General features: G+C 34.8%; 5 protein-coding genes across 6 annotated transcripts; all 5 read left to right on the top strand.

The window, feature by feature from the left end:
• Positions 1–3,016: 3,016 nt before the first annotated feature.
• LOC132047026 (BAG family molecular chaperone regulator 8, chloroplastic) lies at positions 3,017–4,884 on the top strand. Its single transcript, XM_059437904.1, has 2 exons — positions 3,017–3,752; positions 4,144–4,884. The coding sequence occupies exons 1-2, from the start codon at positions 3,120–3,122 to the stop codon at positions 4,828–4,830; spliced, it is 1,320 nt and encodes a 439-aa protein (XP_059293887.1). The 5' UTR covers positions 3,017–3,119; the 3' UTR covers positions 4,831–4,884.
• A 1,162-nt stretch (positions 4,885–6,046) lies between these two features.
• On the top strand, positions 6,047–8,424 carry LOC132047027 (pentatricopeptide repeat-containing protein At5g39350). The gene has a single exon (XM_059437905.1). It carries the CDS (start codon positions 6,063–6,065, stop codon positions 8,088–8,090), a length of 2,028 nt encoding a protein of 675 aa, XP_059293888.1. The 5' UTR covers positions 6,047–6,062; the 3' UTR covers positions 8,091–8,424.
• Positions 8,425–10,280: 1,856 nt separating this feature from the next.
• Positions 10,281–11,502, top strand: LOC132048357 (putative F-box protein At1g32420). The gene has a single exon (XM_059439266.1). The coding sequence runs from the start codon at positions 10,285–10,287 to the stop codon at positions 11,407–11,409; it is 1,125 nt and encodes a 374-aa protein (XP_059295249.1). The 5' UTR covers positions 10,281–10,284; the 3' UTR covers positions 11,410–11,502.
• A 4,401-nt stretch (positions 11,503–15,903) lies between these two features.
• Positions 15,904–21,586, top strand: LOC132047028 (probable galacturonosyltransferase 13). 2 transcript variants are annotated; one of them, XM_059437906.1, is made up of 6 exons: positions 15,904–16,677; positions 17,820–17,875; positions 17,999–18,157; positions 18,355–18,945; positions 19,948–20,250; positions 20,647–21,586. In XM_059437906.1, the coding sequence occupies exons 1-6, from the start codon at positions 16,446–16,448 to the stop codon at positions 20,926–20,928; spliced, it is 1,623 nt and encodes a 540-aa protein (XP_059293889.1). In that variant the 5' UTR covers positions 15,904–16,445; the 3' UTR covers positions 20,929–21,586. The 2 variants fall into 2 exon arrangements, with proteins under 2 accessions (XP_059293889.1, XP_059293890.1); XM_059437907.1 differs by having other exon boundaries at positions 15,908–16,677; positions 18,002–18,157.
• A 1,069-nt stretch (positions 21,587–22,655) lies between these two features.
• Positions 22,656–25,447, top strand: LOC132047029 (membrane-anchored ubiquitin-fold protein 2-like). The gene is made up of 5 exons (XM_059437908.1): positions 22,656–22,978; positions 23,279–23,588; positions 24,592–24,756; positions 24,918–25,008; positions 25,098–25,447. The coding sequence occupies exons 2-4, from the start codon at positions 23,456–23,458 to the stop codon at positions 24,971–24,973; spliced, it is 354 nt and encodes a 117-aa protein (XP_059293891.1). The 5' UTR covers positions 22,656–22,978; positions 23,279–23,455; the 3' UTR covers positions 24,974–25,008; positions 25,098–25,447.
• Positions 25,448–27,056: the final 1,609 nt, after the last annotated feature.

Genomic DNA, 27,056 nt, shown 5'->3' on the forward strand with positions numbered 1-27,056 from the left:
AAAGGTAAAGACGACGGTTTGAAGAGGTGAGAAAAAAAGAGGAAAAACTAATAAAAAGCTTAAGGAAAATAATTAAGGAATAGTTGGTGACCTGCTGTAGTAGGTTAAAATTACCTGATGGAGTAAAAAACGTGTACACCGATAGTGCACAAAACTTAAACTCCTTCATTAGATGAGTTAAGTTTTGTGTGACATCTGATGTCTGGCATTTTTCTGGCAATCAGGTAATTTAGCTTGATATAGGGTCTTGACCTATTCTAATTATTTTCCTTAATTTTTTATTATTTTTTTCCTCTGCTTTCTCTCACCTCTTCAAGCCGGCGTCTTCCATGGTCTCTCAATCATAAAAGGATGATTTAGTTACTCTTTAGTTTTCTCTTGCCTCTCAATCATTTAATTAAAGGTAAAAAAAGGAGAAAGGGGTGTTGCAATGACTTGTCATACGCAACGGATGACATGACCGATTTTCAATTTGTTTTATTATCAATTTCCGGCAAAAGATGCGAATGAAGTCAATGTTATTTAAGGTTCCTTTATTTCTCTGATATATTCATATTCTGTGTCGGTACACCGCGTACTTAGACTTTTCCAATTACTTAAATAAATTCTTTGAAACCCGGGGGCGGACCCACGTGGTGCAGAGTGGATTCAATTGAACACTTGGTCTCAGAATTTACTTTTATGTAAGAAAATCATCATTACATTTTAATATATAAAACCTTTTGAATCCACTTGACACAAAGCTTGGCTCTGGCGCAGCGGTCAAGTGGGTTCAATTACACTTTTAGAATGCGGGATCGAACCTCTTTAGACACGCTGCATGCTGTATTTTGTTACTTTTGACCAATTTTCCTCCTATGCTACAAAGAACAGAGTATTGGCCAACAAAAGTCAGTTAATGTTGATTGGTAGTCAACTAGCTAGCCTTTATATTGTCTTTCTTTTTTCCTATGTCACCTTTTATATTTTGTTTTCTTACCCAAATTCAATAAAAAATAATTATATAAAATTTATTTTACCTTAAAGAAATTAAAATTTTATAAAATGAATTTTGATACACTTTTTTTATAGTTTTTTTGCTAAAAGATGCAACTATATTTGTTGAAATTATATATAGTTTATTTTAATATAGTTAATCGATTTATATTAGTTTTTAGTTTACAACTTTTTTTGTATCGATTTTTGTTCGTAAATAACAAAATTGGTCATTATGAATGAATTTTGTTAAATTACATAGAGTTAATAGATTTTTTAATTCTTGTTGAAGTAAAACTCTTTTAATTAGATAGTTTTTCTTTGAAAAAAAAAAAAGTAATAGGTTCTTTGTAATTTTTTGTTCTCAAGTTATTTAAAAAAAAAATTGAGATTGAGTTTAAAAATAAGTCTATTTTGAGACTACATTATTAACAAAAAAAAAAGGGTGGGGGTGCGGGATTGTTCTGTTTATTTGCTTAAACTATTGGTTATCACCAATGATCCTCATTTATTACGTCGTAATTAAGGCGAACATTACAGAAAATCTTGGAATCATTTTATTAAAACCTAATTATGTTTTCCATGAACTAAAAGAATTGAAACCTAAATCAGTGATTTAATCGATTTTGACAATATGGAGTTTGAATAGAACTATGAGGAAAAGTCATAAATTTGGAAAAAGAAATAATTCTAATTACAAGTACAGCTTGAAACATTTCGGTTACAGTATAAGTAGGATTCATCTTGTCTTAAAAGTTTTTTTTTTCTTTTCTAAATTAAATTGTTTAGAAAAGGTAATACTTTTATAATTAGAAGGTTACTTTGAATAATTACCTTTAAAATTACCTTATGGTGTAAGAAATTTTGTATACTGACAATCTTGACAAAACTTAATGTTGAGATGATATTCCTTTTTTATATATAAATATAAGATAAGATTAATGAAAAAGAAGCATCTGGCGTTTGGTGATTGTTTAGGTATAAACCAGTTACAGAAATTTGCCAATTGACGTCTCTTGATCTGATGAGCTCTAGTGTCCTTTTCTTTATGGCTGGAAGGCTATAAAATTAATCTTTCACTTTGCAAAAAGTGTGTTTAACTTTTGACTTCAGTCAAAGATAAGTATGTGCTTAGTGATTAGATCAGATTTTGAGCCTTAAAGGGGCTCCAAGTGAAATTAGGCAAATAATGATTTCTGAACCTTAGCTTGCTGCAACTAATTTGAAATTGAAATATAGTCGAATTATTTTATTCCCATATATAAGAACTCCACAAATCAAAGCGATTTGAATAGCCAATTTTCAGTTGACAGCAGACAGGTAGGAACTGCAGTTGTGGGCCAGCTTGGTGCTGCCACTGTCGCTTCGCAGGTGCTTGAGAAAAGAATATTTTTGAAAATGAAAGTTTGTGCGACTTTTAAGTTGGAAAAATTACAACCCGGTGTCAAATATTTTCACTATATTTATGAAATGTAACTATTTTAAAAAATTATGAAATGTAGCCACAGTTTGGGTTTTGCAGCGAAATACACAATACAAAGCGTATCAATATGCACCGATACAATATGCACTTATACAATTCTTTCAAGTGATTTTAGTTTATACATTATGTACTATATAATAGATACCCACGATTTCAGTTAATCCAACGTAATTATATGTACTGATAAAACTATAAATTCGTTTCTTAAATGCATAAATTATAGCTACATTTTGTAATTACCCTCTAAACCTTAACTATTTATGAGTTTTTTTATAATAGTACTCCATTCCATAGTAGTTTCTTTTTAAATTATCATTTAATAATTTAAAAAATTATTTACTTACAGAAAATTATGAGAATTTTTACTAACTTACCCCCAATTAATGCTTAGAAAAAGAAAAATTATTTAATGATTCTTAAATATAAATGAGGGTAAGTTTGAAAAAATAAGATTAATTTTTTCTTAAAATCTTAAAATACTATTTATTTTGAAATAAAATAAAAAGTCTAAAAGAACACTTATTTTGGAATGGAGGGAGTAATAAAGTTTCTAGACTTTAGCCACAGTCGGACGATCATATCAACAACGTCTCTCTCACTTAAACCAAAACGTCGAGTCAAACACGTCTTCACTTTACCCTCAAATATACCCTTTCGGAAAATGGCTTCTCACCATCACTACCACCACCCCTGCCCTACGGCCGCCTCCACCACCATCTGTTACTGCTACTCTTGTCACCCCACCCCCACTCCCACCCCATACCCTCAACACCCTCACCCTCCACCACCAAATCCACACTCCACTCCCCCTTATACCCACTACCCCGCAACCCCACCCCATACCCCTCACTTCTATGCTTCCCATCCAACCCCACCCCCACCACCCTACAACCCCCATACCCCATGCCAATGTGAACCCACTCACCATTTTCAAGAATCCAATCATCACTATTTTCAAGAATCCAATAAATTACCTGACCAACAAACTGACCGCATTGTTACGTCACTTCTACGTCGGATCGCAGCCCTAGAATCTACCCTTTCCGTCCGACGAAGCTCCTCTTCTTCTTCGTCTCGTCAATCCCTACGCGATGCGGCGGCGCGTACTATTCAAGCGCACTTCAGAGCATTCCTTGCTCGTAGATCGAGAACCCTCAGGCAGCTAAAACAACTGGCTTCCATTAAAACAACTCTCAATATTCTTAAATCTTCTGTTTCTGCTAAAACCCCTTTTCATACTCACACTGTTTCTCGCAGAGCTATGGATTTACTTGTTAAACTTGACTCGATTCAGGTAATTAATCAAGCCCTAATTGCTGTTTTGCACAATTATCGATCGAGTTGATATCTCAGATGGTCACTCAATTAGTAGTTTTTATCTTATAAAGTCACTTTCTTTGTTGGAGGAAATTGATATAAGAAAAAATGTGACTTTCTGAGATAATAACTTTTGATTGAGTGACAATTTGAGAAATCAGCCCCACTTATCAATTATCATCATAACCCTACATGAATAGATCAGTGGCGGAATCACAACCCGTTGGTTACAAAATTATGCTGCCTTATATAGATCAAATGTTACTTTTTATACATTAATATTAGTAAATCTTAAATATCTTATTGAAATTCCTGACTTCACCATTGAATAATGCGAAAATATTGAAAAATGGGTTCTTTTTTTGCAGGGCGATGATCAACTAATTAGAGATGGTAAAAGGTCAATAAGCAACGAACTGACTCGATTTCTGAAGGTAATTAATGGGGTTACAGTAATTTCAAGGAGAATAGTGAAGAAAGTGAGAAATGGCAATAAAGCTCGAGTCTTTTCAAGTGATGCCGGAATGGAATTGGGCACAAATAGTAACGAAGCCATTGATAAATTTGTTGATGAATCTGAAGAGGAAGATGAAGAGGGGGAGCACCAAAAGCCTAGAATGTCTGAAGTTGGAAAATCTGGGGTTTTAAGAAATAGGGATGAAGGTCGGCTTAAACCCAAACAAAAGAAATCTGTGAGCTTTGCAGAGAATGTGAATGGGCAAGAATCATATGATGCTGAGTTAGAACTGATGAAAAACCTTAGCAAAAGAGTTGAAAAAATCGGAATTTTATCCAAGGATGGTGCTGAAGTTGATGAGGAAGAAGATGGAGGAGGGTCTAGCGGGAGTAGTGATAATGAAATAATGGATCCAGATTATATTTCAAGAAAAGATAATGGTTATTATGAAAGGAGGAATGTGAGAGATGAGAATGAGAATGCAAATGAGAATGAAACTGAGAGTTTCTTGTTCTCAGCACCATTGCCTGTGAAGATGGAAGGTAGAGCTGCTGATTATGTCAACAGGAAAAAGGGTGTCAAAATCGTTGAAAACTGAATTGTAGCTTCCAACTTTGTTCTCCCTGCAGGATTTGTTGAGCATTGACGATTAGGCGGATATTTGAGCTTCTGCAACTCTTGGGAAGTATTTTGTAATTGTTAGTGATGATTGATCTAGATGACTACTGTTAGGTTTGATCATGGACAGTTCATGTCTTTTTGACAATTGAATAGTAGGTTCCCAACTAGATGTCAAGATTTGAACTTTGCTCTACTGTAGGATTTGTTGAGCATTGACAATTAGGTGGAAGTTAGACTTCTGCAATTCTTGGGAATTATTTGTAATTGTTAGTGATGAGTTGTCTAGATGAGTACTTTTAGGTTTCATCTGTTCTGTAGTATCTAATTTTGGATGTTTTCTTCTCTGCCATAGTGGTGTGAATGGGAGATCTTTTGGGTGTGTATTAGCCTTATTCTGAAGTCTTTAATGATGATTGTTGAAGAGGTAACATACTATTCAACAAGTGGCTATTTCTTGGAGAGCTGGTGTCATTGTAACATATGAAATAAATCAAACTTCTGAGCAAATTTGTGTCCCCAAAACTAGAGGTCATTTTATTTCTATCTTTTGTTGCTAAGAATGTTGAGGATGCATAAACAAACTCAAATGTAATCAGCTCAAGAAAAGTCAAAAAGGTTTTTATATGTGTTGAAGTTTCAACAAGGGAGTCACTCTAAGTTGATCTAATCTAGAGTCCAAGAGCCTAAACCCTCCCAAATTTGATAGTGTTAACTTGTGAAATGTATGTCCAAGCTGATAATATATGTAGAATTTCCATCAGATAACTTGCAGATTGATTTGAAAGAGAACCAAAAAAAAAAAAAGTTAAAAGTACCTTTCTCATATTTTACTTGTCGAGGATCAATTTATGTGTAACATTGACTAAACTATTTTCGTGTAAAACCTTTTTTTGGTACTTGCAATATGAAAAATATCCTCTGTAATAATTTGGTAAGTAACTTTTAAATATTTGAACTTTTCATGTGTTAAAACTCGGCTAAATTAACTTTGGAGAACAAAACATCATTTTGGTAAGAAGTGAGTACTATTAGGAGAGTACTTGTACTTGTTTTGCATATAGTATACTAGTTTAACCAACAAGCTGACCTACCATAACCGAAGAGTGAGACCAAAAACAAGAAAAGAGGTCATACAAACAGAGGGAACTAAATTCAGTGAGAAAATGGTCAACTGCTTGTAGCGCAGAAAAGACATACATGTTGTAATTCATGAATGTCCCATCTCTACCAGTGTCCAAGAAATTGACGCACTTTAAACGAGTCATTGAAACAACTACCACAGCAGAACAATGCAAGTCTCTCTTAGAACACTGCGCCAAAACCAAATCTTTAAGAAGCACCAAAGGAGTCCATGCCCATACCATTACCCTTGGCCTCCTTCAATCCCATTTGCTTTCTCTCCTTACAGCAGCATATGCACTCTCTGGTCACACTTCCTACGCTCGCAAAGTGTTCGATGAATTGCCTCACAGAACTTTGCTCTCATACAGGTCCATGATAAGAATGTACACCCAAAAGGGGTTCCCTAACATTGCACTCAAACTCTTCGGTGAAATGCTTCGATCGGATAAACACAAACCTGACAGGCATACATTTCCGTATGTTATTAGGGCGTGTAGTGATTTGTTCTTACTTCAGCAAGGTGTTGCTATTCATGGGTTGACTGTTATAAGTGGTTATATGTGGGATACTTTTGTGGGAAATTCACTTTTGTCCATGTATATGAGTTGTGGAGATAAAGAGGGTGCTAGGAAGGTCTTTGATGCAATGCAGACCCGAACCGTTGTGACCTGGAACACTATGATCAGTGGGTATTGCAGAAATGATAGTCCCAAGGAAGCCCTAATGATTTACAGGAGAATGGAAGATGGTGGTGTCGACGCTGATTGTGCCACTGTGCTTTCCGTGTTGCCTGCGTGTGGGTCTCTGAAGGACTTTAAGATGGGTAGAGAGGTTCACTCGCTGATCGAAGAAGTAGGTTTTTGGGACAATTTGTCTGTTCGGAATGCTGTCATTGATATGTACGTTAAGTGTGGTAGAATTGATGAGGCAAGGTTGGTTTTTGAGAAGATGAGTGATAGAGATGTGGTGACTTGGACTACAATGATCCACGGGCTCATTTTAGATAGCGATGTAAACAATGCACTATGGTTTTCTCAAATGATGCAGCTTGAAGGTGTAAGGCCGAATGCAGTAACTCTGGCATCCCTTCTTGCTGCATGTGCTAGTTTGCCTCATTTGAGGCTTGGTAAATGCCTGCATGGCTGGGCTATCAGGCAGGACCTTCAAGCTGATGTTAATGTAGAAACTGGCCTTATTGACATGTATGCTAAATGCAATTGTTTTAGACTTGGCTATCAGGTGTTTGCAAAGACGAGCAAGAAGAGGACTGTCCCATGGAATGCGATTTTGTCTGGGTGCCTTCATAATGAGCTTGCAAGAGAAGCGATAGAGCTTTTCAAGTTCATGTTGTCAGAGGCTGTCAAACCTAATGATGCAACCCTGAAAAGTGTACTTCCTGCATTTGCCATTGAAGCTGATCTCAGGCAAGCGTTGAGCATACACAGCTATCTTGTAAGATCCGGATTTGTTACAAGAACTGAGGTAGCTACTGGTTTAGTTGATATATACTCAAAATGTGGAAACTTAGATAATGGTCACAAGATCTTCAATGGGATACCCAAGAAAGAAAGGGACATAATTTTGTGGAGTACGTTAATAGCTGGTTATGGGATGCATGGGCATGGCGAGATTTCTTTGTCACTGTTTAATGAGATGGTGCAATCTGGGGTCAAACCTAACGAAGTCACTTTCACCTCGGTTTTGCATGCTTGCGGTCATGCTGGTTTGGTGGATGATGGTCTTTGTTTGTTTAATTTCATGCTTAGAAATCACTCTGATAGTCTTAGAACAGATCATTATACCTGTATGGTCGATCTTCTTGGTCGGGCTGGCCGACTTGAGGAAGCATATGAACTTATTAAAACTATGACTTTTGAACCAAGTCATGCCATCTGGGGTGCACTACTAGGTGCCTGTGTGATACACGAAAATGTGGAACTGGGAGAATTGGCTGCAAGGTGGCTATTTAAGCTAGAGCCAGAGAACACCGGGAATTATATACTGTTGGGGAAGATCTATTCTGCAGTTGGAAGATGGAAAGATGCAGAGAATGTGAGACTTCTGATGAATGAAGTCGGACTAGTAAAGACGCCTGCTCAAAGTGTCATTGGATGACAAGTAGGTGATTTCTTTTAGTTTCCTTGCAAATACAGTCAAACGAGAGTTTCAGGTGAGGGAAACATCCGAGAATTATGCAACAATAGGATGAAAGCTAGCCGTCTTAGTGTCCGATGGTGTTTATGACCTCCTTGAATTTCCTATTGTAATTATATTTCTGCAGTGCTCCTCATACCAGCTCGATGTATAATTGCAAGGTGGATTGGTTTTATACCATCGGTCAATCACAACAGTTCATGTCCTGAGATTGAAGCTAGTTGAAATTACCATTTAACTTCAAGAATTCACATAGCTCGAGTCACTATGGGAAGAGAAGGTTGAAAATCCTTTTTTTTTTAAAAAAAAAAAAAATTATTACATAGGGGTAGGGGAAGGGGAGTCTTGGCGTAACTGGTAAAATTCAGTTGAAAATGGTCAACTGACTCGGAGGTCACGGGTTGAAGCATGTGGAATTCATGAATGTCCCATCTCTCTTGCGAAATGCAAGGTAAGACCAAACGTCATGGCCACTTGTTGTCCGGCCTTTTCCGGATCCCGCATAGAGAGAAGGTGCACTGGGCTGTCCTTTTTTTTTTTTTTTTTTTCCTTGTATTACGTAGGGGTAGGGAAACGGGAAATGGGGGAGGGGGTTACAAGGTGGGGGAATCAAACCCTCACCAACAAGGTGAAAGTTCAAGTAGCCAACCAATTGAGCTATGAAGATCCCCACTGAAGATCAATAAGCAATCGGAAGTCCAAGCTTTACATATATATTTATTTTTAATGTATGATTGTTGCTTTCGTTTTCTATAAGCAAATGGATTTATGACTCATGATGATGATTCGTTAAGCTAAATGTATATCAGCTGGTACACTAACTTAGTAAATGGCCATTTAGGGAGGGGCCACTTTTCTTAGCAGCAACTAAGACACCTAAATGAAGTGGCCTCGAAGAAGTATTATTCTTGGCTGTCAGCATGCTACTTTGAAGCCAGAAAATGGAACAACACCTGCATCAGCCTGAATAAATCACCAGTAACCAACTCTTTTCATAACTTTGTCCATACCTTGCTAGCATCCTTGTGAAAAGCATGTGCTTTGCATTATTTATATGATAATGGGATTATTCTGGTAGCAGGTCCCCGCATGTTACTATGTTAGTGGGAGGGTTATAAAGACACTTTCATGTTAGTGTTTATATCAAACCAAATAATTTAATCATAGTGGTTTCAAATTAAAACGAGAATATAAATCGTTTAACTCTTGCTTGATAGAAGTTTATATGCAAAGTACACGTCTTGCATTCATTTGTTTGATGCAAACATTGAATGCCAATAAATTTTCTTCTTTGGTTTAGGACCATATTTGTTTTTGGAGTTTGCCAGATCGTTTCCGCGATGGTAAAATTTCTCATCATACTAGTACCATGGGAATGAATGGCAGTAAAACTTACCCGCACCAAGCATTTAGACCAAATTAATGCATGTAAGACACGTGTCTTTCATATACACATTTTGTACATAACTATGGTTAAGTGATATGTATTTTCACTTTAATTTTTAACTGCTAAGGTTAATTTTATTGATTTGATGTAAACACAGCTATGCCCTCAGTGTATAATGTCCACTCAAAATCTTGATATGCTCTGTTATATGTTAAATTTGCATCAAAGATGCAAAAGATTTACATGGTTTAATAATGTCATTTAAGTTTAGTCTTTTTTTTTCCCCCTTCCAATTCTCTATGTATTCAATCTGCATAATTAGTATATATGTAAGCCTTTTTGAATTAGAGAGCTCAAGTAGTTCAGAATTGCAAAGGACCTTTTCAAATCAAGAAAGACCTACAACCAAGAGATTTTTGGAACCTAATATATTTCCATATACAAATGAGCCAAAACCCTCATCGGTGATTTAGACGATAATGTTGAGAATTTTGCATGAAAATATCAATAGTGAATAAATTTGGAACTCTGAAATAACTTTAGTTAGAGTACAAGTAGGATTCTACTTGCCTTTAATATCTTTTGTTTCTGGTGAAATATGATTATATTTAATTGTGACCTAAATATTAAATTAAGTACATAGTCAAAAGTTCTCTCCGGTTACTTTTTCTTTTCCTTTTTGGTGTCAATTTTCATGTTTTATAATATAATAACTAGCTCTGACTTTATAAGAGTAAGTAATAGAAAAAGAAAGAAAGATTTACCCTAATGTCAGGCCTTCACACGATGAAGAAGATGAAAACTACGGCGACAAACCCTACAATTTTTTCCAACGATATCACAGTTGAAATATTCTCACGGCTTCCTGTAAAGTCTTTATTGCGTTTCAAGTGCGTTTCTAGATTTTTCAATTCTCTTGTGTCAGAATCATATTTGATGGATATCCATCGACGTCGCTCTAGGAGTACTAGCCGTAATGAAATCAAATTTTTCGTGCCAGTAAGTAAAGGTTTTTATAGTATGGAGATGAAGGAAGATGGAGAAGTGTCTACATGTAATTTTGATTTTTTATACGATCACTTATCGTACGCTAATGGTTTGTTCTACTTTTGGGTGGAACAGACAGAGCCTGTTAGAATTTTCAATCCCGGTACAAGAGAAGTAAGACTTCTTCCCCGAGTGAAACAACTTTATCCTCTTCGCTGCCTGCGTGAATTTTATCTTTCATCATTCTATGGATGTTTCTATTTTCTAGGTTATGAACCACAAGAAAAGAAATATAAGATTTTGATGACACTTTGTGTTTCAAGAGAGTGCACGAAAAATTGGGTTTTCACTTTAGGATCGAAGGAATATTGGAGAGAGGTTAAAAGTACGGTTGATTTTTTCCCACATAAAAGGGGAATTTGTATTTGTGGAGTTATCTATTTTTTCGTTCACTCAAAAAGATTCATAGTTGCATTCGATGTTAAAGCTGAAAATTTCAAAACTATTAAATTGTGGAATGCTTCACACGATGATTACGAGCTAATAGAGGTGAAGGGCAAATTAGCCGTCCAGCGTTGTTTCTCTAACAACGTGAATTTGTGGATTTTAGAAAATACTCAAAAGGAGGAATGGCATAGTCATATCGTTAGCTTTTCTTCACAAGTGGGGTTCGATGCTTATGAAATCTGCAGTTTTTGTAATGGTGAGATACTAATTTTCGTGAGCAAGTTAAGTGCTTCGACTAATGATCGGTTATGTTATTGTTATGACGTTAGGAATAATAGCGGGAAATATGTGAAAATTTTGTGGCCTACGGTAAATGATTGGATTGACGAGGGCATTTACACTTATGTAGAAAGCCTCATCCCATTGAAAAAGATTTGCAGTGCTCGTCACCAAAGTTAAGCTTTAAGACATTTGGGTTTGTGGTCTATTTAGTTTTCTCGTATAGGGAAAAATAAGTCTTGAAATTCATTAGACCTGAACATTTAGAAAAGTAATATTTCTGTCTCTTTCCTTTTGACAAATAAGAAATTCAATTTTGAATTGAATATTACTTTATATAAATCCTAATGATTTTAAGAATCTGATTAGCATGCCTTTTAATTACTACTGGACAACAAATTTGGTCTTATTCTGCATAACGAAAACTGTTTCTTTATTTTATTTTTGTGATGGTTCAACATGTTCTTGCCGTACAATCAATCTTGAATATTGGAAAAGGCTACATGTTCTTTGCAAATTTAAAGATTTGAACAGTTGTTAGAAATTAGTGATTTTATGTTTCTTTTTTAAATAAATATTTTACATAATTCAACAAGCTTAATCAACAGTTATAATAGCACATTCCAATAGCCGTTTTAAGCTCGGAATATTCCTCATTCATACATGTGTAGCCCTGCTTTGGAGAAAGAAAAAAAATCCAAAAAAATGTTACCAATGACATGTTGTGTGCATAAGAGTATTGTATTCAAATATTTACAATAATGTTTTTATTAGATAGATTCTCTGATTAGAATTTAAAAAGAAAGATTAATTCATTTTTTAACGAGATCGATAAAACGTAGAATGTTACAAAATTTTAAACAAAAAAAAAGAAAAGAAAAAGATATAAAAAGGTGGTTCTTATATGTATGATCCTTAGTCGGTATATAATCATGTATAAATATTCGCATGTATTGATTTTATAAAGGCAAATATTCTCAGTATAATAGCGCGTTTCAAGTGCGTTGTCACGATTTTTCAAAAGTGTCTAATTGAAGCGTTGGCCATATTTGAACCCTCGAACATAAGATAAATGGAATTTTTACGCGTTATAGCTACTTCTAATACATAATTAGTGCTAATAACTACCTTTTATTTTAATTACTAATAATAACTAAATACTTTTCTAATTTAACTATTATAGCTACACAATTTTTGAATTATCATTTCACAAATACACCTAAAAATTAGCACCCCAATCCCATATCCCACTTTTAATGGTAACAATATTAATCACTTAATATACATTATCATTCTCTCTCCTTTTTCATAACTTCTTACCTTTTATGATCGTCTTCTTCCTCTCTTCACCCTTTGTGCAAAAATATCACTTCCATTCTCACCAATCAAGAAGATTAAATCGTATTCTTTCTTCTTCTTTTTTCAAAAAAAGGAAAAAAGAAGTTTAAAAATCTTCACGCTTCATCCCATCTCCTTTGTTTCATGAAATTTTCAAAACTATTTGTGTTATTATTCTTCCACAAAATCAACTTGGTGGAATTGATTGTTTTTCTTCAAGCCATGGTGGTGGTTATGGCGGCTCCACACTAGAGAAGGGAGAGAAAGTTTTTAGGGTTTTGAGAAGACGAAAAATATATGTATTTGTGTATGTTCTATGATATAACTACCAATTGTTGTGGTTGGTGGTGTATTTTTGTAAGTTTTTCTATATATTTGTGTATTTTGTTCAAATTAATTCCATCGAGTTCATCTAGTTTTAAATACAATTGGTGCAAATACATGGTAAGTTTCTATATATTTATGTATTTTGTTCAAATTAATCCCATCAAATACATGGGTGATGCAAGTTATTACTCACACAAATACATGAGATTTAATTTAAAATACATGTCTCTTGATTGGAAACTTCAAATACATTAGTTATGCTATCAAATACATGGGTAAATAAAAACGAAATCAATATTGAAAACTTCAAATACATTGCCACTAAATACATGGGTGATGCAAATTGTTACTCACACAAATACATGATATTTAATATAAAATACATGGAGTTTGATTGGAACGTCAAATACATTAGTTATGCTATCAAATACATCGGTAAATAAAAAACGAAATCAATATTGAAAACTTCAAATACATTGGTGTTGATTGATCGTGTTTGTTTTGTCAATGTATTTTCGAAAGCTGTTGAAGATTTAATTTGAAATTTGAATTTTTACGTTTGAATGTTGAAGAATGCATGGAAGAGAAACGTGTAAGGAAAGGGAATATTACAGGAGATTTTGTGGAAAAAAAGGTAAAAAATATCTTAATTTCTCATTTAATACCACCACCGTTATAGCCTAAAATAAAGGAGCATGTTCCTTTTTTTATCGATGCTCATGTATTTGCAAGCAACAAATACATAAAAACATACACAAATCGGGATTTTTAGCTACAATGGTAATATTAAAAAAGAGAATTTTGGTAATAGTCATTTGAGAAATTTTACCAAGATAAATTGTGTCATTTGAACACCTCGTGCCAGCTTGGCACATGCGTGTAATTTTTTGTTGGAAAAATAGACCAATAAAAATAAGTCATGTCAACAAAAAATTAATTTTAAAATCTATTTAAATAATTTTAAAAAAATACAAAAACCCAACCCATCCTCTCCGATTGCCCATTTCACCGCCGCCACTGCCGCTGCTGCCTCCGCCGCTTCAAAATCTATTTAAATAATTAAAAAAATGGTGCCATTTTTCGTCGGAGATTTGTTTAAATAGATTTGAAGTGGAGCAGCGGTGGCGGCGAAGTGGCTTATCGGAGAGTATGGGTTGGGTTTTTCAATTTTTTTTAATTATTTAAATAGATTTTAAAATAGAGTTTTTGTTAAAATTAATTTTTAATGATTAAAAAATTTAAAAAAGAAAAAATTTGATCTCTCACGCTCTGTTTAAAGCGTGTATCTTGCGCGCGTCGCGTGCCAGTAAAATAGCATTTATGTTCAAATGGCACAGTTTATCTTATGTTCTAGGGTCCAGATGGTCAACGTTTCAGTTAAAAGATCTAAATGGAAAATCAGGACAAGTTTAGGGGTTGATTTATGACTTTGGATGATCTGAATGCATAGAGATGTTCTTAATATATCTTTACATATAATTTAAATACAATGATAAATGATCCTCAAGATGCCGCTTTGCAGGTCAATTAGTTTTGTAGTCTTTTACAATTTTACTTTTAATTTTAAGTTTTATTTTTTTTAAAATATCTTTATTTTATACGTGAAAAATTAATTTTTTGCGTAAGTTATTTTATTTAAATTGTACCAACTCCACCAATTTCCACCCGTCGCTTGCACTGCATTATTGACATGAGCGTTGCCGACACCAAAATTGCATCACTAAAGAGACATATCAATGCATCGTGCCTTACACGACTAATTCTTCTTTAATATTCAAATGTGACATCACTTAATAGTAATATACTGCCACAAGAAAAATGAATAATAATAGGAAAAATCTTTTTTAGTTTTTACGTTAATTGGAAAGTAAATACGAGTAATATTTGTGAAAAGAAAAAGAAAAATATTGGCACATACTCGATGTAGAATATAGTACGGTTGGCCAATCATTTTCTTTGTTCAGTGGCTCGTATTTTTTCAGATCCATATAAAAAAAAGCAAAAAAGTATGCATGTTTGCCACCTCTGATTAATCATGCATCTTAAGCTTCTAGTATAAAGTAGTACGACAAAGGAAAAGGTTAATAGGCCCCAGCAGAAGCAAAGCTACTGGTTGTAATTATTTATACGGACTTTAGTTTAATAACTAAGATCTAGTATTGGACCAAACAAAAATAAAACTAAGATTTAGTAAATCATTGCAATTAGTATAATATAGTTTATCCTCGAAAAATCACAATTTGAATCGTAGCCTTAATATGTGTTTTGACAAAATCAATCTCAAAAAATAAAAGAAAAGAGGGACCAACATGAATCCCAAATGCGGTAAGAGTAGAGGTAAATATACAATTTCATATGAATTCAGTAATTTTTTTCAGATCATATATATTAAGAATTTTACTATCTTTAAGTATTTATTTGTAAACTTAAGTATTATATATTTTTTGAATTGAGATCTTCTATAGCGATTCATAAACTTAAAATTTGATTCGTCTTTGCCATGGAAGTTTGACCGTCAGCATTGGTTAATATAGGTGGAATATCAAAAGTCTTATTAAGAAATATTTCAAATAAAATAATAATTATTCACAATATGTCAAAACTATGTTTTTTTCCAGTTAAAATTTAAACTCTAATACTCATTTTTCATCAACAAATAAATATGTTGAAACGTATTCCTAGTAGTGGACTAGTGGTAGGGTCACGGAAGGGAATACAATATTACTATCATATTTTCATAAATTTTAAAAGTAAGCAATCCTCATCTAGTATGTCCGTAATATTTTCATATCTTTACCGGAAAAAGGTAAGCAAATATAATCTACTCCATCTCATAATTTTAGTACAAGCTCATAATTTAGCTTCCATTCTACAAAGACACTCTTTTTCCAGCTCAGCATATATTCTCCATCTATATAAGCCCACACGGTTTTGACTCAAAATATACACGCTATTTCCAAATTTTATTTCTCGCCTTTTTTGTGTATTAAACTCACTTATTATTCGAGTCATTTTAGCTGAAACATTGGAGTAATTAACTGTAATAATAATAATCAAAATTAGAAAGAAGACCATAAGCAACACACACGTACTCGTAGAAAGCATTTCCTTCATTTTTTTTTTCTCTCTCTACATTCAATCTTCCGATCTCAGGGAAGAGAAAGAATATCAAATCCAAACCCAAAATTTATTCGATTCAAATTCAAAGTTGATGATTCAAATGATACAAGAAAGTCAATAAATCAACATAACATATTCAGATTAATTACACACACATTGTGGGTATATTCATATTGGTGTAGTTTTTTGTTTGAGGTGATTTACCAAATGCATTGGTCTCGTAAGAGACCAGTTTTAATATCATTTGATTGCTGTGTTATTGGATCTGATGGTGAGAAGAATTTCAACATTCAATTTGAATTGTTTGAGAATTTCGAAACAGAACAATAATAATAATAATAATAATATTAATCCAAGAGGCCTTATTAGGGTTGTGGATTGGAATTGGGATTGGGTAGTGAGGGAAGTTAAGGTGGAGAAGAGAAGCAGCGATGCAGCTGCACTTCTCACCTAGCATGAGAAGTATAACAATATCGAGCAGCAGCAGCAGCAACAATGGAGGAGGAGGTTATGGTGATTTAATGAAGATCAAAGTCGCAGCTCGTCATTTTTCATATCGAACCATTTTCCATACAATACTTATCTTAGCATTTTTGTTGCCATTTGTCTTCATTCTCACTGCTGTTGTTACCCTTGAAGGTGTTAACAAGTGCTCCTCATTTGGTACTTTTTCTTTTCTCTCTCACATTTTCCCTTTATTAATTTTCCTAGATCCTTATGTGTAGCTAGGCATATTTGATGTGGCAATGTTGGTACTACATTATTAGGTATCTTGAATGTTGTTTGATTTGAATTGGAAATTATTGTTTTTCACTCTAGTTAGAGTTGCCGTTGGAGTTGTTTCTACGTGGCTTAATACATTGACAACCCATTAAATTTGTCAGTAAATTTCATTTAGACACTTGAACTGCAATCCGTTTCAAATGAGCACATGATAAAGTGTTCTTATTAGACACTTTGGTTCAAATTTTTGAATTTCTTTTGCGCGTGTTCTCAAGCGTCTATTAACTAGGGAAGTTAGCCACATAAATTTAAATGAAATTTACTGGCAAGTTTTAAGGGGCTGTCAATATATTAAGCCTTTTAATATTGACATTGTGTGGAATTACGGGAAAGTTAAGGCTGAGATTATTTTCTTTCATTAACTTGCCCCTTAGGATTTGAATTTGATGACAAACACTAAAAAAGGAAACAAGCAATAGAGTGGTATGGTACACCATTTATGATTTTTTTGTTGCAATACTTAAACATTTTCTTTTAATTTTACTCTGCGCTGCTCCAGTCAAATTAAGAAATTGTTTATGCATTTGTTGTCCATTTTAGGAAGCAAAGTATGTGATTGAGCCCAAATTGTTTATAGTGATGCTTGAAATGGTAATTAGTAATTTCTTCTCATGTATGCAGCTTACTACTATTAGTCTAGTTGACGTCGTTCATTTCTTATATGTGGTGCATTAAGCTATCTTGGATTAGAAGTTCTTCGTGGATCATGTGCTCTGACCATATGTCTTAGTTGTTATTGGATGCCTTTTCTAAATGATATTTTTTGTTCTGTGGGATGAAAGAAGAAGCTCCCTTGGTGGGACCCTTTTTGCGTTGTGGGTGGGGGAATTTTCGAAGTACCAATGTGCCAAGAAGCCTGTATGATCAGTGTTGTTGGTCCTGGCCGTGATGCTTCTAGTTGACATTTCCCTTTGTCACCCAATATACTTCAGAATGTTGTTGAATATGAGGGATCACTTTCATTATTATTATCTTTTTTCTTTTGCAAACTTTAATTTAGTTTTCTTCTCCTCGGTTATCAGATTGTTTAGGTAGACGATTAGGACCAAAGCTTCTCGGACGAACTGATGATACAGGGGTAAGTAAACATCATTCTACATTGTCTCTTATTGTCATTGCTCTCCAATCTTGTGTAAACTTTTTACATGGAATTCCTTTTCTAAACCAAGTCTATCCCATTTTTTATCTGTTGCTGTTTCAGCAGAGGCTGGTAAAGGATTTTGTTAAGATCCTCAATCAAGTGAACTCTGAGAAAGTGCCTGCTGGCTTGAAGCTCCCAGAGTCCTTTAGTCAACTTGTTACTGAAATGAAAAACAACAAGTACAGCGCAAAAGAATTTGCTTTGGTGCTAAAGGGAATGGTATGTGCATGACACTCTTCTCTAGCCTTTTTTAGTAGCGCATGTCTATTAGGCTTATTTGTTCTTGCCTTCCCCTTGGACTTTCCCGTCTGGCCAGGGTTGGGGTTGAGTTACTTACTGACCCCCACTTTGGTTTTGAGCACAGAAAGATATAGTCCTTCGTAGCTGAACTTCGCGTTGAATTTGCTATTTTGCAGATGGAGAAATCTGAAAGAGATATTAGGGAATCAAAGTTTGCAGAGCTGATGAATAAACACTTTGCTGCAAGTGCAATTCCCAAAGGCATTCACTGTCTTTCGCTGCGGTTGACTGATGAGTACTCCTCGAATGCTCATGCACGCAGACAGTTGCCTTCACCAGAGCTACTCCCTCTGCTATCTGACAATTCATTGCATCACTTTGTAGTGGCCACTGATAACATCCTGGCTGCCTCAGTTGTGGTCAATTCTGCTGTGCAGTCATCTCTGAAGCCTGAAAAGATTGTTTTCCATGTCATCACTGACAAGAAAACATATGCAGGCATGCACTCATGGTTTGCTCTGAATCCTGTCACTCCTGCTCTTGTGGAGGTTAAAGGTGTTCATCAGTTTGACTGGTTGACAAGAGAAAATGTTCCAGTGCTTGAAGCTGTTGAGAGCCATAATGTTATTCGAAAATACTACCATGGAAATCATATTACAGGTGCCAATCTCAGTGATACAACTCCGCGATCTTTTGCATCCAAATTGCAGGCTAGAAGTCCAAAATATATATCTTTGCTCAATCATCTTCGCATATATTTACCAGAGGTACCACTTTCTCATATCTTGTAAACTGTCTTCTGTTTCGCTCAAGCAAAATTTTGGAGGGTGGAATTCCAATGTCTTTTCCACTTCCATCCTCTCTCACAGGCAGGTGGACGGTGAAATAATGCCTAGTGAGAAAAAGTTTCCAATATATAAAATAGAGTCAACGGTAAACTTAAGCATGTGATTGAGAAACTTTGGATAACTTAAGGAAGAAGCATACAGCCTAGTTTAGTGACTGTTATTTGCATTACTTATCTGGACCTAAGCTGAGTTAACAAAACTTTCATAAGACGTAGTTTAGCCAATCTTATCTGACATTCGAGGCTTCTTATTGTTAATGTTGTGTACACACATAAACAGAGCTTATAGGATGAGTATTTTAATGTTTATGCAGACATTATTTCTTGATTTTGCTAAAGTGTAAGATTTTTGTGCTCCAGTGATCATTCACATTACACACAAATGTCGATAAGATGGAATAACCAACTCTTCTGTATAATGTCCTTCACCACATTGGCAAGTCAGTTTCAGTATCACCTTTCCCACCCAAAAACAGTATAATGAGACCTTAGCACCCTAGATTTGAAATTGTATATCTCAAATTACTCTTTATGGAGAATGAAGCAAGTACCTTGTGGAATTAGTCGAGCTAGTCGAGCTGCATGCAAGTTGACCTGGTGACACCACGGTCATTTAAAAAACTCTTTATGGAGAGTGAAGCATAGTTATAATCAGACTTTTCTTTTGTTATTCTCTTCTTGTTCCAAAACTCCAAGTTTGGCATCTCCAGGTGCTCCTTTCTTTTCTGGAAGAGTTCCATGTAGCAATACTTTTTGATTTTCCTTTCTCAGACTTTCTATCATTTAGGTTTTAATTTAGATTTCGCTTTGTAATTTTTCTCGCTTTGATTCTTACGTGTAATTCGCTTGCCGGTCCTGATTTATGTAGATATGCACATTTTCAAATAGCAATCTGAGATTTCTGTGGTGTCCTCTTTTGCAGCTCTTCCAAAACCTAGACAAAGTGGTTTTCTTAGACGATGATGTTGTAATTCAGCGCGATTTATCTCCCTTGTGGGACATCGACCTTAATGGTAAGGTCAACGGAGCAGTTGAGACTTGTAAAGGTGAAGATGAGTGGGTGATGTCCAAGCGATTCAGAAATTACTTCAACTTTTCTCATCCCCTAATAGCAAAGAATTTGAATCCAGAAAACTGTGCATGGGCTTATGGGATGAATATCTTTGATTTACGTGCATGGAGGAAGACGAATATTACAAATACTTATCATGCATGGCTTAAGGAGGTACTCGATCTTATGTTTTGTGATTTTTGGGGAAAAAAATAGTTTATTTGAATTCTAGCATCTATGTGTTTACATTTTGGATCTTGCCAGTGTTACGATTCTTCTGTCGTTCCTGTTTGTCTGTCTCTTAGTTGTACACCATATCAGTCATTTAGCCTTTTCTTTTAACACTGTGACCAAATTAGCATTTTTACGATTTGGTTTTATGTGATTAGACTTGGGTACTTCAATTGCCTGCTTAAGTCATAAAAAATATGGTGATTAAGATTTGAGGCCGCACATTTTTTTAGTTGAGAGAGGGTCTTCATTTACTATTTTTCCAACTATTGACGATTTGATCTTAGCAAATATCTTCAGATTCTGAATTGACACTGTTAAACTATCTAATCGTTGTAGAATCTGAAGTCAAACTTGACAATGTGGAAGCTTGGAACATTACCTCCTGCTTTGATTGCTTTCAAGGGTCATGTTCACCCAATTGATGCCTCGTGGCACATGCTTGGCTTGGGGTATCAGAATAAGACCAATATTGACAATGTGAAGAAGGCTGCTGTAATCCATTACAATGGCCAGGCCAAACCTTGGCTCGAGATAGGCTTTGAGCATCTCCGTCCTTTTTGGGCCAAGTTTGTTAACAGCTCGAACGATTTTATCAGGAATTGCCACATACTGGAGTAGTCGACGGATTTTCCTTCAAGGACAAAACACATGAGAATTTTGAAAGCCACAGGCTTTGCAAACTTTGATTGGTTCTAGGGAACTTCAAATTTAATTGAGAAGGAGATTCTGACGATTGCCCGGATATATTCAGGTTTCCAGATTTGGTGCTTTGTCACCTCCAAAAGAGAACCTGCATCTCTAGCATATGGGCATGAGATTCATTCTTTCAGTCTGTAAAATAGAAGTTGGTCGCCTAATTCTATTGATTGGTCAAAGGACAATATTTTTGGCCTCTTATCTGGGGTTTAGCCCACCCTCTATTATACTATAGCTTAAGAGGCAATGATGGGGCGTCTCGGAAAATGCTCATCATTGCCATCATCAGTCATACAAATTGGTGAATTGCGAGAAGAAAAGCTAGGCGCTGCGCCCTGTTTAACTCCCGCACTGGCCTCGTTAGCTGCAGAGATGATTCTTCAACTTAAAATTTCATTTTTCCTTGTTAATTTTGTTGTCATTACTCCACGTTTCTTGATTCAATCATCTTGGTCATATTAGACTGTAGGCTATGGAAATTTGCATCTCATAGTTGGGAAACTCCGTAGGTTATTGTTTTGGTACTTGTTTTGTATGATTCAAGATATACAACTGATATGTGCAGATTCTTTTTACCAAACATTCTCCACTCTAACCTTTTGCTTTTATTAACGTGGGTTTTTGTCATGTCTTGAGGTTTGATGTTCCAAAACATTTCGTTCGTACCTATGTTTCAGGAAAGATTAGAAAATGAAGGAAGGTCATTAACCTAATCACGAGATACGAGTTTCAATTAATTAACCCTAACTTACGGGTGTGGCTTTAATTCTCAATGAGAGACAAAAATATTAGGTGGTGTCTTTCCATCAATTTCAATTTTAGTGGATGAATTAAATACTCTTCTATTCTTTGATGGGAGGTATGATATATCTTGTGGAAAGGACACCGCGATTATTAAAAAAAATTAGGGTAAGGGTTTTAATGTACTTATGGGTTTGATAAGTAACTGTGAAAATCACTAGAAGGTCAAAGTAAAAATTGTTAAAAAAAAACTCATGCTGAGGAAACATGTATGCAAATGGTGCATCATACCAGCCTGTTTTTGGGTAGCCATGTTTCGTAGCTTTCAATATTAAAAAACTGAAGAATCCCTTTAAATGCACTCAAAGGACAAAAAGAAGCAATAAAGATTCCTATGTGAAGAAAGGTTTTAAAAAAGAAACACTTTCCAGCTCAAATATTACAAATCTTTTATTTATTTATATTTAATTATATATATACAAAGGGATATGGAAGGGCCAAGAGATCTTTTTTTTTTTTTAAGTAAGAATTAACTCACAATCCAATTGGACAAGAGTCTTTCACCAATTATACATATGTATTTTATTGACATTGGTCGTGTATTAGTCACCTTATGTGTACCTTGACTATTTTATTTAATATATGTGTCAGTGTTATCTCCCATCAGTATAAAAATTAAATAAACAAATTTGAACCATAATTTCAAAACTTGTACTAATTTTATTAACAAGTAGACCCTATCCTTGGATGTATGATTGCATATATATTAACTTACCTTTAAATACATAAAGTGAAATCCCAAAAAGAAAAAGAAGAATAAAAGCAAACATTGTTGTAACAGTAATAAAGAGAAAATAAAAAAGTAGATTACTAGCAAAGTAGAGAGAAAAATATCGATATTTCCATAGAGTGCGAAGGGAACAGCGAAAAGTTAACTTCATTGACCCAAGCGAAGATGTAGAAATTGGGAGTAGACTTTGAAAACTCCGAAACTGCCGAATTTTCTTCATCTCCTTCCTCTTTTTTTTTCCCCTTCTTCTTTTTTTTTTTTTAAAAAAAAAAAATTATTTTATTTTCTTATTTTATTGTTAATGCATTACACGTATTACCTACCCTTTCCTTTTCTTCTTCCTAAACCAGTTTTGTAGCTCCATCTGCCTTTGAAGAAAATCATATGAAATTACTCTGTTGGTTAAAAAGTTGACAATTTGCAGATCAGTTTCTCTTACCAGTAAGCCTAATTGTGCATAATTTTTTTTTTGTTTAATTTTTTTAAAGATCCTTTCTTTTGCAGAATTGTAACTAATTTCTAGTTTTGATGTTCATTTGACTTTTGGGATTCCTCAAGTTAGTGATTTATTGGTTAAAATTTCTTTCTTTTGGTTATTGCATACTGTTGACTCTCCTTTCTTGATAATCTAATCTAAGAAAGTGTAATTATTTATTTGATTTTGAGTGGGTTTATGTATATCTTGTCAATATTCACATCTGATAGTCTCTTAAGAATTCATAATTTTTTTTTTTTTTGAAGATTTAAGGCTGGGATTAGGGAATTTGATGAGATCCATAAAGTGGCAAGAACCAAAGACTAAATTCTTTGGTCCTGGGAGTTCCAGTGATTGTGTTAATTGAGGCTAAACAGTTTTTTTCAAGAAGATCTTAGTGAAGATCCTTGTTTTGGGGGTAGTTTTTGTAATTTGGAATAAGGATGTCTGCAGCTCAAGATCAATTAGAGATCAAGTTTAGATTGATTGATGGAACAGATATTGGTCCCAAGAGTTATTCTGCGGCTACAAGCGTAGCAACCTTAAAGGAGAACATTCTTGCTCAGTGGCCTAAAGGTTAGTTTAGTACTTCAATAGCTGCTAATTGTGTGTAAGTTTTTCAATTACCCAAGATTTCAATTAACATTATTTTGGAGCTTTTAGCAAATTCACAAGAATCGCCTATGGATCGTATAGTCTATGATCTGTATTTGTGACTTATATCCAGCTCTGTGGATAGATCCTATCAGTAAGGAATGCGTATACAGGCGCTAAAATTTTGTTGGGACTCTGAATGAAAGAAATATTGGCATTTTTTTATTCAAATATTGCAGCTTCAACAAAACAGTGGTGCACTTTCTCTTGAGATTGTTTTAGGCTTCTTTCCCTTGAAGGGATATTGGTTAAGAAAGTTGACATAGTAGACTCTGATTGTGTTCGGATGACATGAACCTCTGGCTAATCAAGCCTTTCAACTTTTCTTATGCGCTGATACGTTGTTGGTTACAACAACAACAACAAACCCACTGTAATCCCACAAGTGGGGCCTGAGGAGGGTGGGATGTACTCAGACCTTACCCCTATCTTTGTGGGTAGAGAGGCGTTGATGCCTTGTTGTTTGTTATTCAATGATTGGGTATTCACTTCTTTCATTTCATAAAAATCAACATGTTCCACGCACCAATTTCCTATAGTAGTATATTCATGCATGTCTTTTAGAATGACCTATTACATTCACAGTTTGCTAAGTACTTCAAAACCTTGAATGAACTTTAAGCTTTGCACACCTTACTAGAGCAAGTATTGAGCAAATCCTGTTTCTCAGCATTCAAGACGACTCTGAAAGCATAAGCTGCGATGCAATCTAAAATATGGAAAATAAATAAGATCGAATTAGGAACTTGAGCTCTTTCCTCGAATTCGTTTTTGTATTTTCAGATTATCTACCTGACTGGTGTGCACTTTCTCTCTGTTGTCAAAGAATATCTGCTATTATCTTTTCTTAAATGATTCCCTGGGTCCAATCTTGATTTTCAAGTTTTCAAGTCATGTTCTCTGAGACATTTAGTTTATGTAACAGAGAAGGATAATGGTCCGCGGACAGTAAAAGATGTCAAGTTAATCAGCGCTGGAAGAATATTGGAAAACAACAGAACAGTGGGTGAATGCAAAAGCCCATTATGTGATATTCCCGGAGGAGTTACGACCATGCATGTAGTTGTTCAACCACCAGCTCAGGAGAAAGGTCAGCTTAAATTTCACTAAACATATCAACGACATGCATGAATTGAAACGTAAAGCAGTATTTACAAAACTGTAGGACGTTTGATTCATTTTTTTTTTTCCATTTCCTTTGCCAATGTCCATTCTGTGATATATGTTCTTTTTTGTTGTCTCTGTTGACAGAGAAAAAAGCATCAGATGACATGAAGCAGAATAAGTGCCTCTGTGTTATACTATGATACGCAGTTCCAACGAAGGGATGGCTACATGCAAGGTAGGTTTTTTTTTTGTTTTTTTTTGTTTTTTTGGTCATCGACAGATATTAAATTCTGTAAACTGACGTTTTGGACCCTCTATTTTCAGATAAATACTGGTGGTTGTTAACAATACTGGGTGAAGTAGTAACAAACACGAGTTGTTGGCACGCCATCCATTCTCAAGATCGTATATGGTCTGATTTCATTTTCTTTTGTATTTGCTGCTTTCTTTTTTAGTGCTTGATGGATGCAAAGTCCATTCTGCATAGATTGAAAATTTGTGTTGCTGTCAAGTATACCATTTCATAGCTGTAGGACTCTGTTGTCTGTACAAAATACAAATTAACTCGTTGGCTGAGCTCATAATTTAATCTTGAATATCTTCTTATCTTGGTCGATGTAATATATAGATACAAAAAAAGGATTTGGAATATATCCAAAGTTTTCTCTACTCCAGATTTGTATTCTCAGCTGGACAAAATTGACTTTTGCAGCATTTTTGTTTTTCCAAAGAATCCAACCTTCCATTTGTTTCTTCTGCTCTCAATTTGGCCACCAGAAATCGGCATTCTGCCAGTTGGTCATTTGTCATATCTTCTGGGACAGTCTTGTTCTGTGCGATAAAACTTTTTTAATAGCCTTGCTGTATGTATAATGTGGATATTCTTGGCCTTGATTGCAACTGATACATTCAAAGACTAAGAAATTTTATTACTGTGGACAACAAAGATTAATTCGACATACATAGTTGGTGTTGTGAGTGTTGTTTCTCCATAAACTGCTACATCCTCGGGGAAAAATCGTTGTCAAATTGGCCTAACTAGCTTGTTCTTGAGCACTATTTTGAAGTTTCTGCCACTACTCAAAGATGTTGGATTATCGAATTTGTTTCCCAACCCATTGAAACATGGAGACTTCCTTCCTGAACTAGATCAAAGACATGTTCTAGTGGCTTAAGCTCCAAGACCACACGGTGACTAGAAGTTAAGTTTCTATTGTGATTCTTTTGGCGAGTTTGGTTAGAAGGGACAAAAGAGATGCTTTTGATCAGTCAAAAGCAGGTATCGCCTCCCATGCTTTCACGGTCACTTGCTGAGGAATAGAAAGGAAGGACCGGGGGTGAGAGTTGGGTTATAGAGCTGCGACATGGTACAAATTGAGATAGAAGAAAGACACAGGAAAAGGTCTTGATACAGTGGTAATGACTAATGAGTGGTTTTGTTACAAATTCTTGAAAATACAGCAGTGTCTGCTAATTGTTCATCAGTGCATGTCTCGAGATGGTTTATGTATTCAGCAAGCAAATAGCTAATGATGAAATAGGTGGCAGATTTAAGGTGGTTCATGTCTTATCAAATTTTGGACTTCCTACCTAACTCTTGTTTGCACGAACGTGATTCTTATGTGTGTTTCTATTCTAGTTATAGTTTAAAGAACTGAAAACTGTATAGTGCGGATAATTAAAGAACACAGCATTTTATGTGGGAAATCACTCGGCTTAAATTTTTGCTATGCTCGTCCATGGTCCATCATCATGCAAGAATATTGCAATTTTGGACAGGTAAGTAGCAGAGGTCTACATGAATAGCCGTAGTTAAAAAGTTACGATTCAAAAATCAAAATTGAGTTACTACTTCATTATTCTTGGAAATTAATCTTTTGTTAAGAGGAACGTTTAACACTTTAGGTGGACCAAACATATCAACAGAAATGAATTAAAAAAATTATAGCTTCTTTGATACTATCTGGCATCTAACGACTCATCAATTAGATAACTTCTTTCTTCATGTAATCAAAATGTGAAAAGTTCTATTGTAAGTCTCTAAATATTATTTTAAGTTGATGTTGCGTGCTCAATTTATAGATCACGGTTTTGAGCTGAAGAATCAATCACTAATGCTGGTGACAAAAGTAAGTTGATTAGATTATGCCCCTGTGGTGTGATAGTTCTCTAAACATTTAGACAGAATACTTTGAACACTGAACTGCCCTTTAAATGTTGCTAATTAGTTCCAATTAACACCATTTATTAGTAAGGCGTTTGGATCTGGGAACTTTTTTAAAA

This window comes from Lycium ferocissimum, chromosome 2, assembly GCF_029784015.1.
Source record: "Lycium ferocissimum isolate CSIRO_LF1 chromosome 2, AGI_CSIRO_Lferr_CH_V1, whole genome shotgun sequence".
Taxonomy (NCBI): Eukaryota; Viridiplantae; Streptophyta; class Magnoliopsida; order Solanales; family Solanaceae; genus Lycium; species Lycium ferocissimum.

Excerpts from the sequence above, each read along its gene's own strand:
- LOC132047026 (XM_059437904.1), top strand. The coding sequence starts at position 3,120 with ATGGCTTCTCACCATCACTACCACCACCCCTGCCCTACGGCCGCCTCC. Across the intron at positions 3,753-4,143 it reads TTAAACTTGACTCGATTCAG|GGCGATGATCAACTAATTAG; the intron begins GTAATTAATCAA and ends CTTTTTTTGCAG.
- LOC132047027 (XM_059437905.1), top strand. The coding sequence starts at position 6,063 with ATGAATGTCCCATCTCTACCAGTGTCCAAGAAATTGACGCACTTTAAA.
- LOC132048357 (XM_059439266.1), top strand. The coding sequence starts at position 10,285 with ATGTCAGGCCTTCACACGATGAAGAAGATGAAAACTACGGCGACAAAC.
- LOC132047028 (XM_059437906.1), top strand. The coding sequence starts at position 16,446 with ATGCAGCTGCACTTCTCACCTAGCATGAGAAGTATAACAATATCGAGC. Across the intron at positions 16,678-17,819 it reads TAACAAGTGCTCCTCATTTG|ATTGTTTAGGTAGACGATTA; the intron begins GTACTTTTTCTT and ends CTCGGTTATCAG. Across the intron at positions 18,946-19,947 it reads TTCGCATATATTTACCAGAG|CTCTTCCAAAACCTAGACAA; the intron begins GTACCACTTTCT and ends CCTCTTTTGCAG.
- LOC132047029 (XM_059437908.1), top strand. The coding sequence starts at position 23,456 with ATGTCTGCAGCTCAAGATCAATTAGAGATCAAGTTTAGATTGATTGAT. Across the intron at positions 23,589-24,591 it reads TCTTGCTCAGTGGCCTAAAG|AGAAGGATAATGGTCCGCGG; the intron begins GTTAGTTTAGTA and ends TTTATGTAACAG. Across the intron at positions 24,757-24,917 it reads ACCACCAGCTCAGGAGAAAG|AGAAAAAAGCATCAGATGAC; the intron begins GTCAGCTTAAAT and ends CTCTGTTGACAG.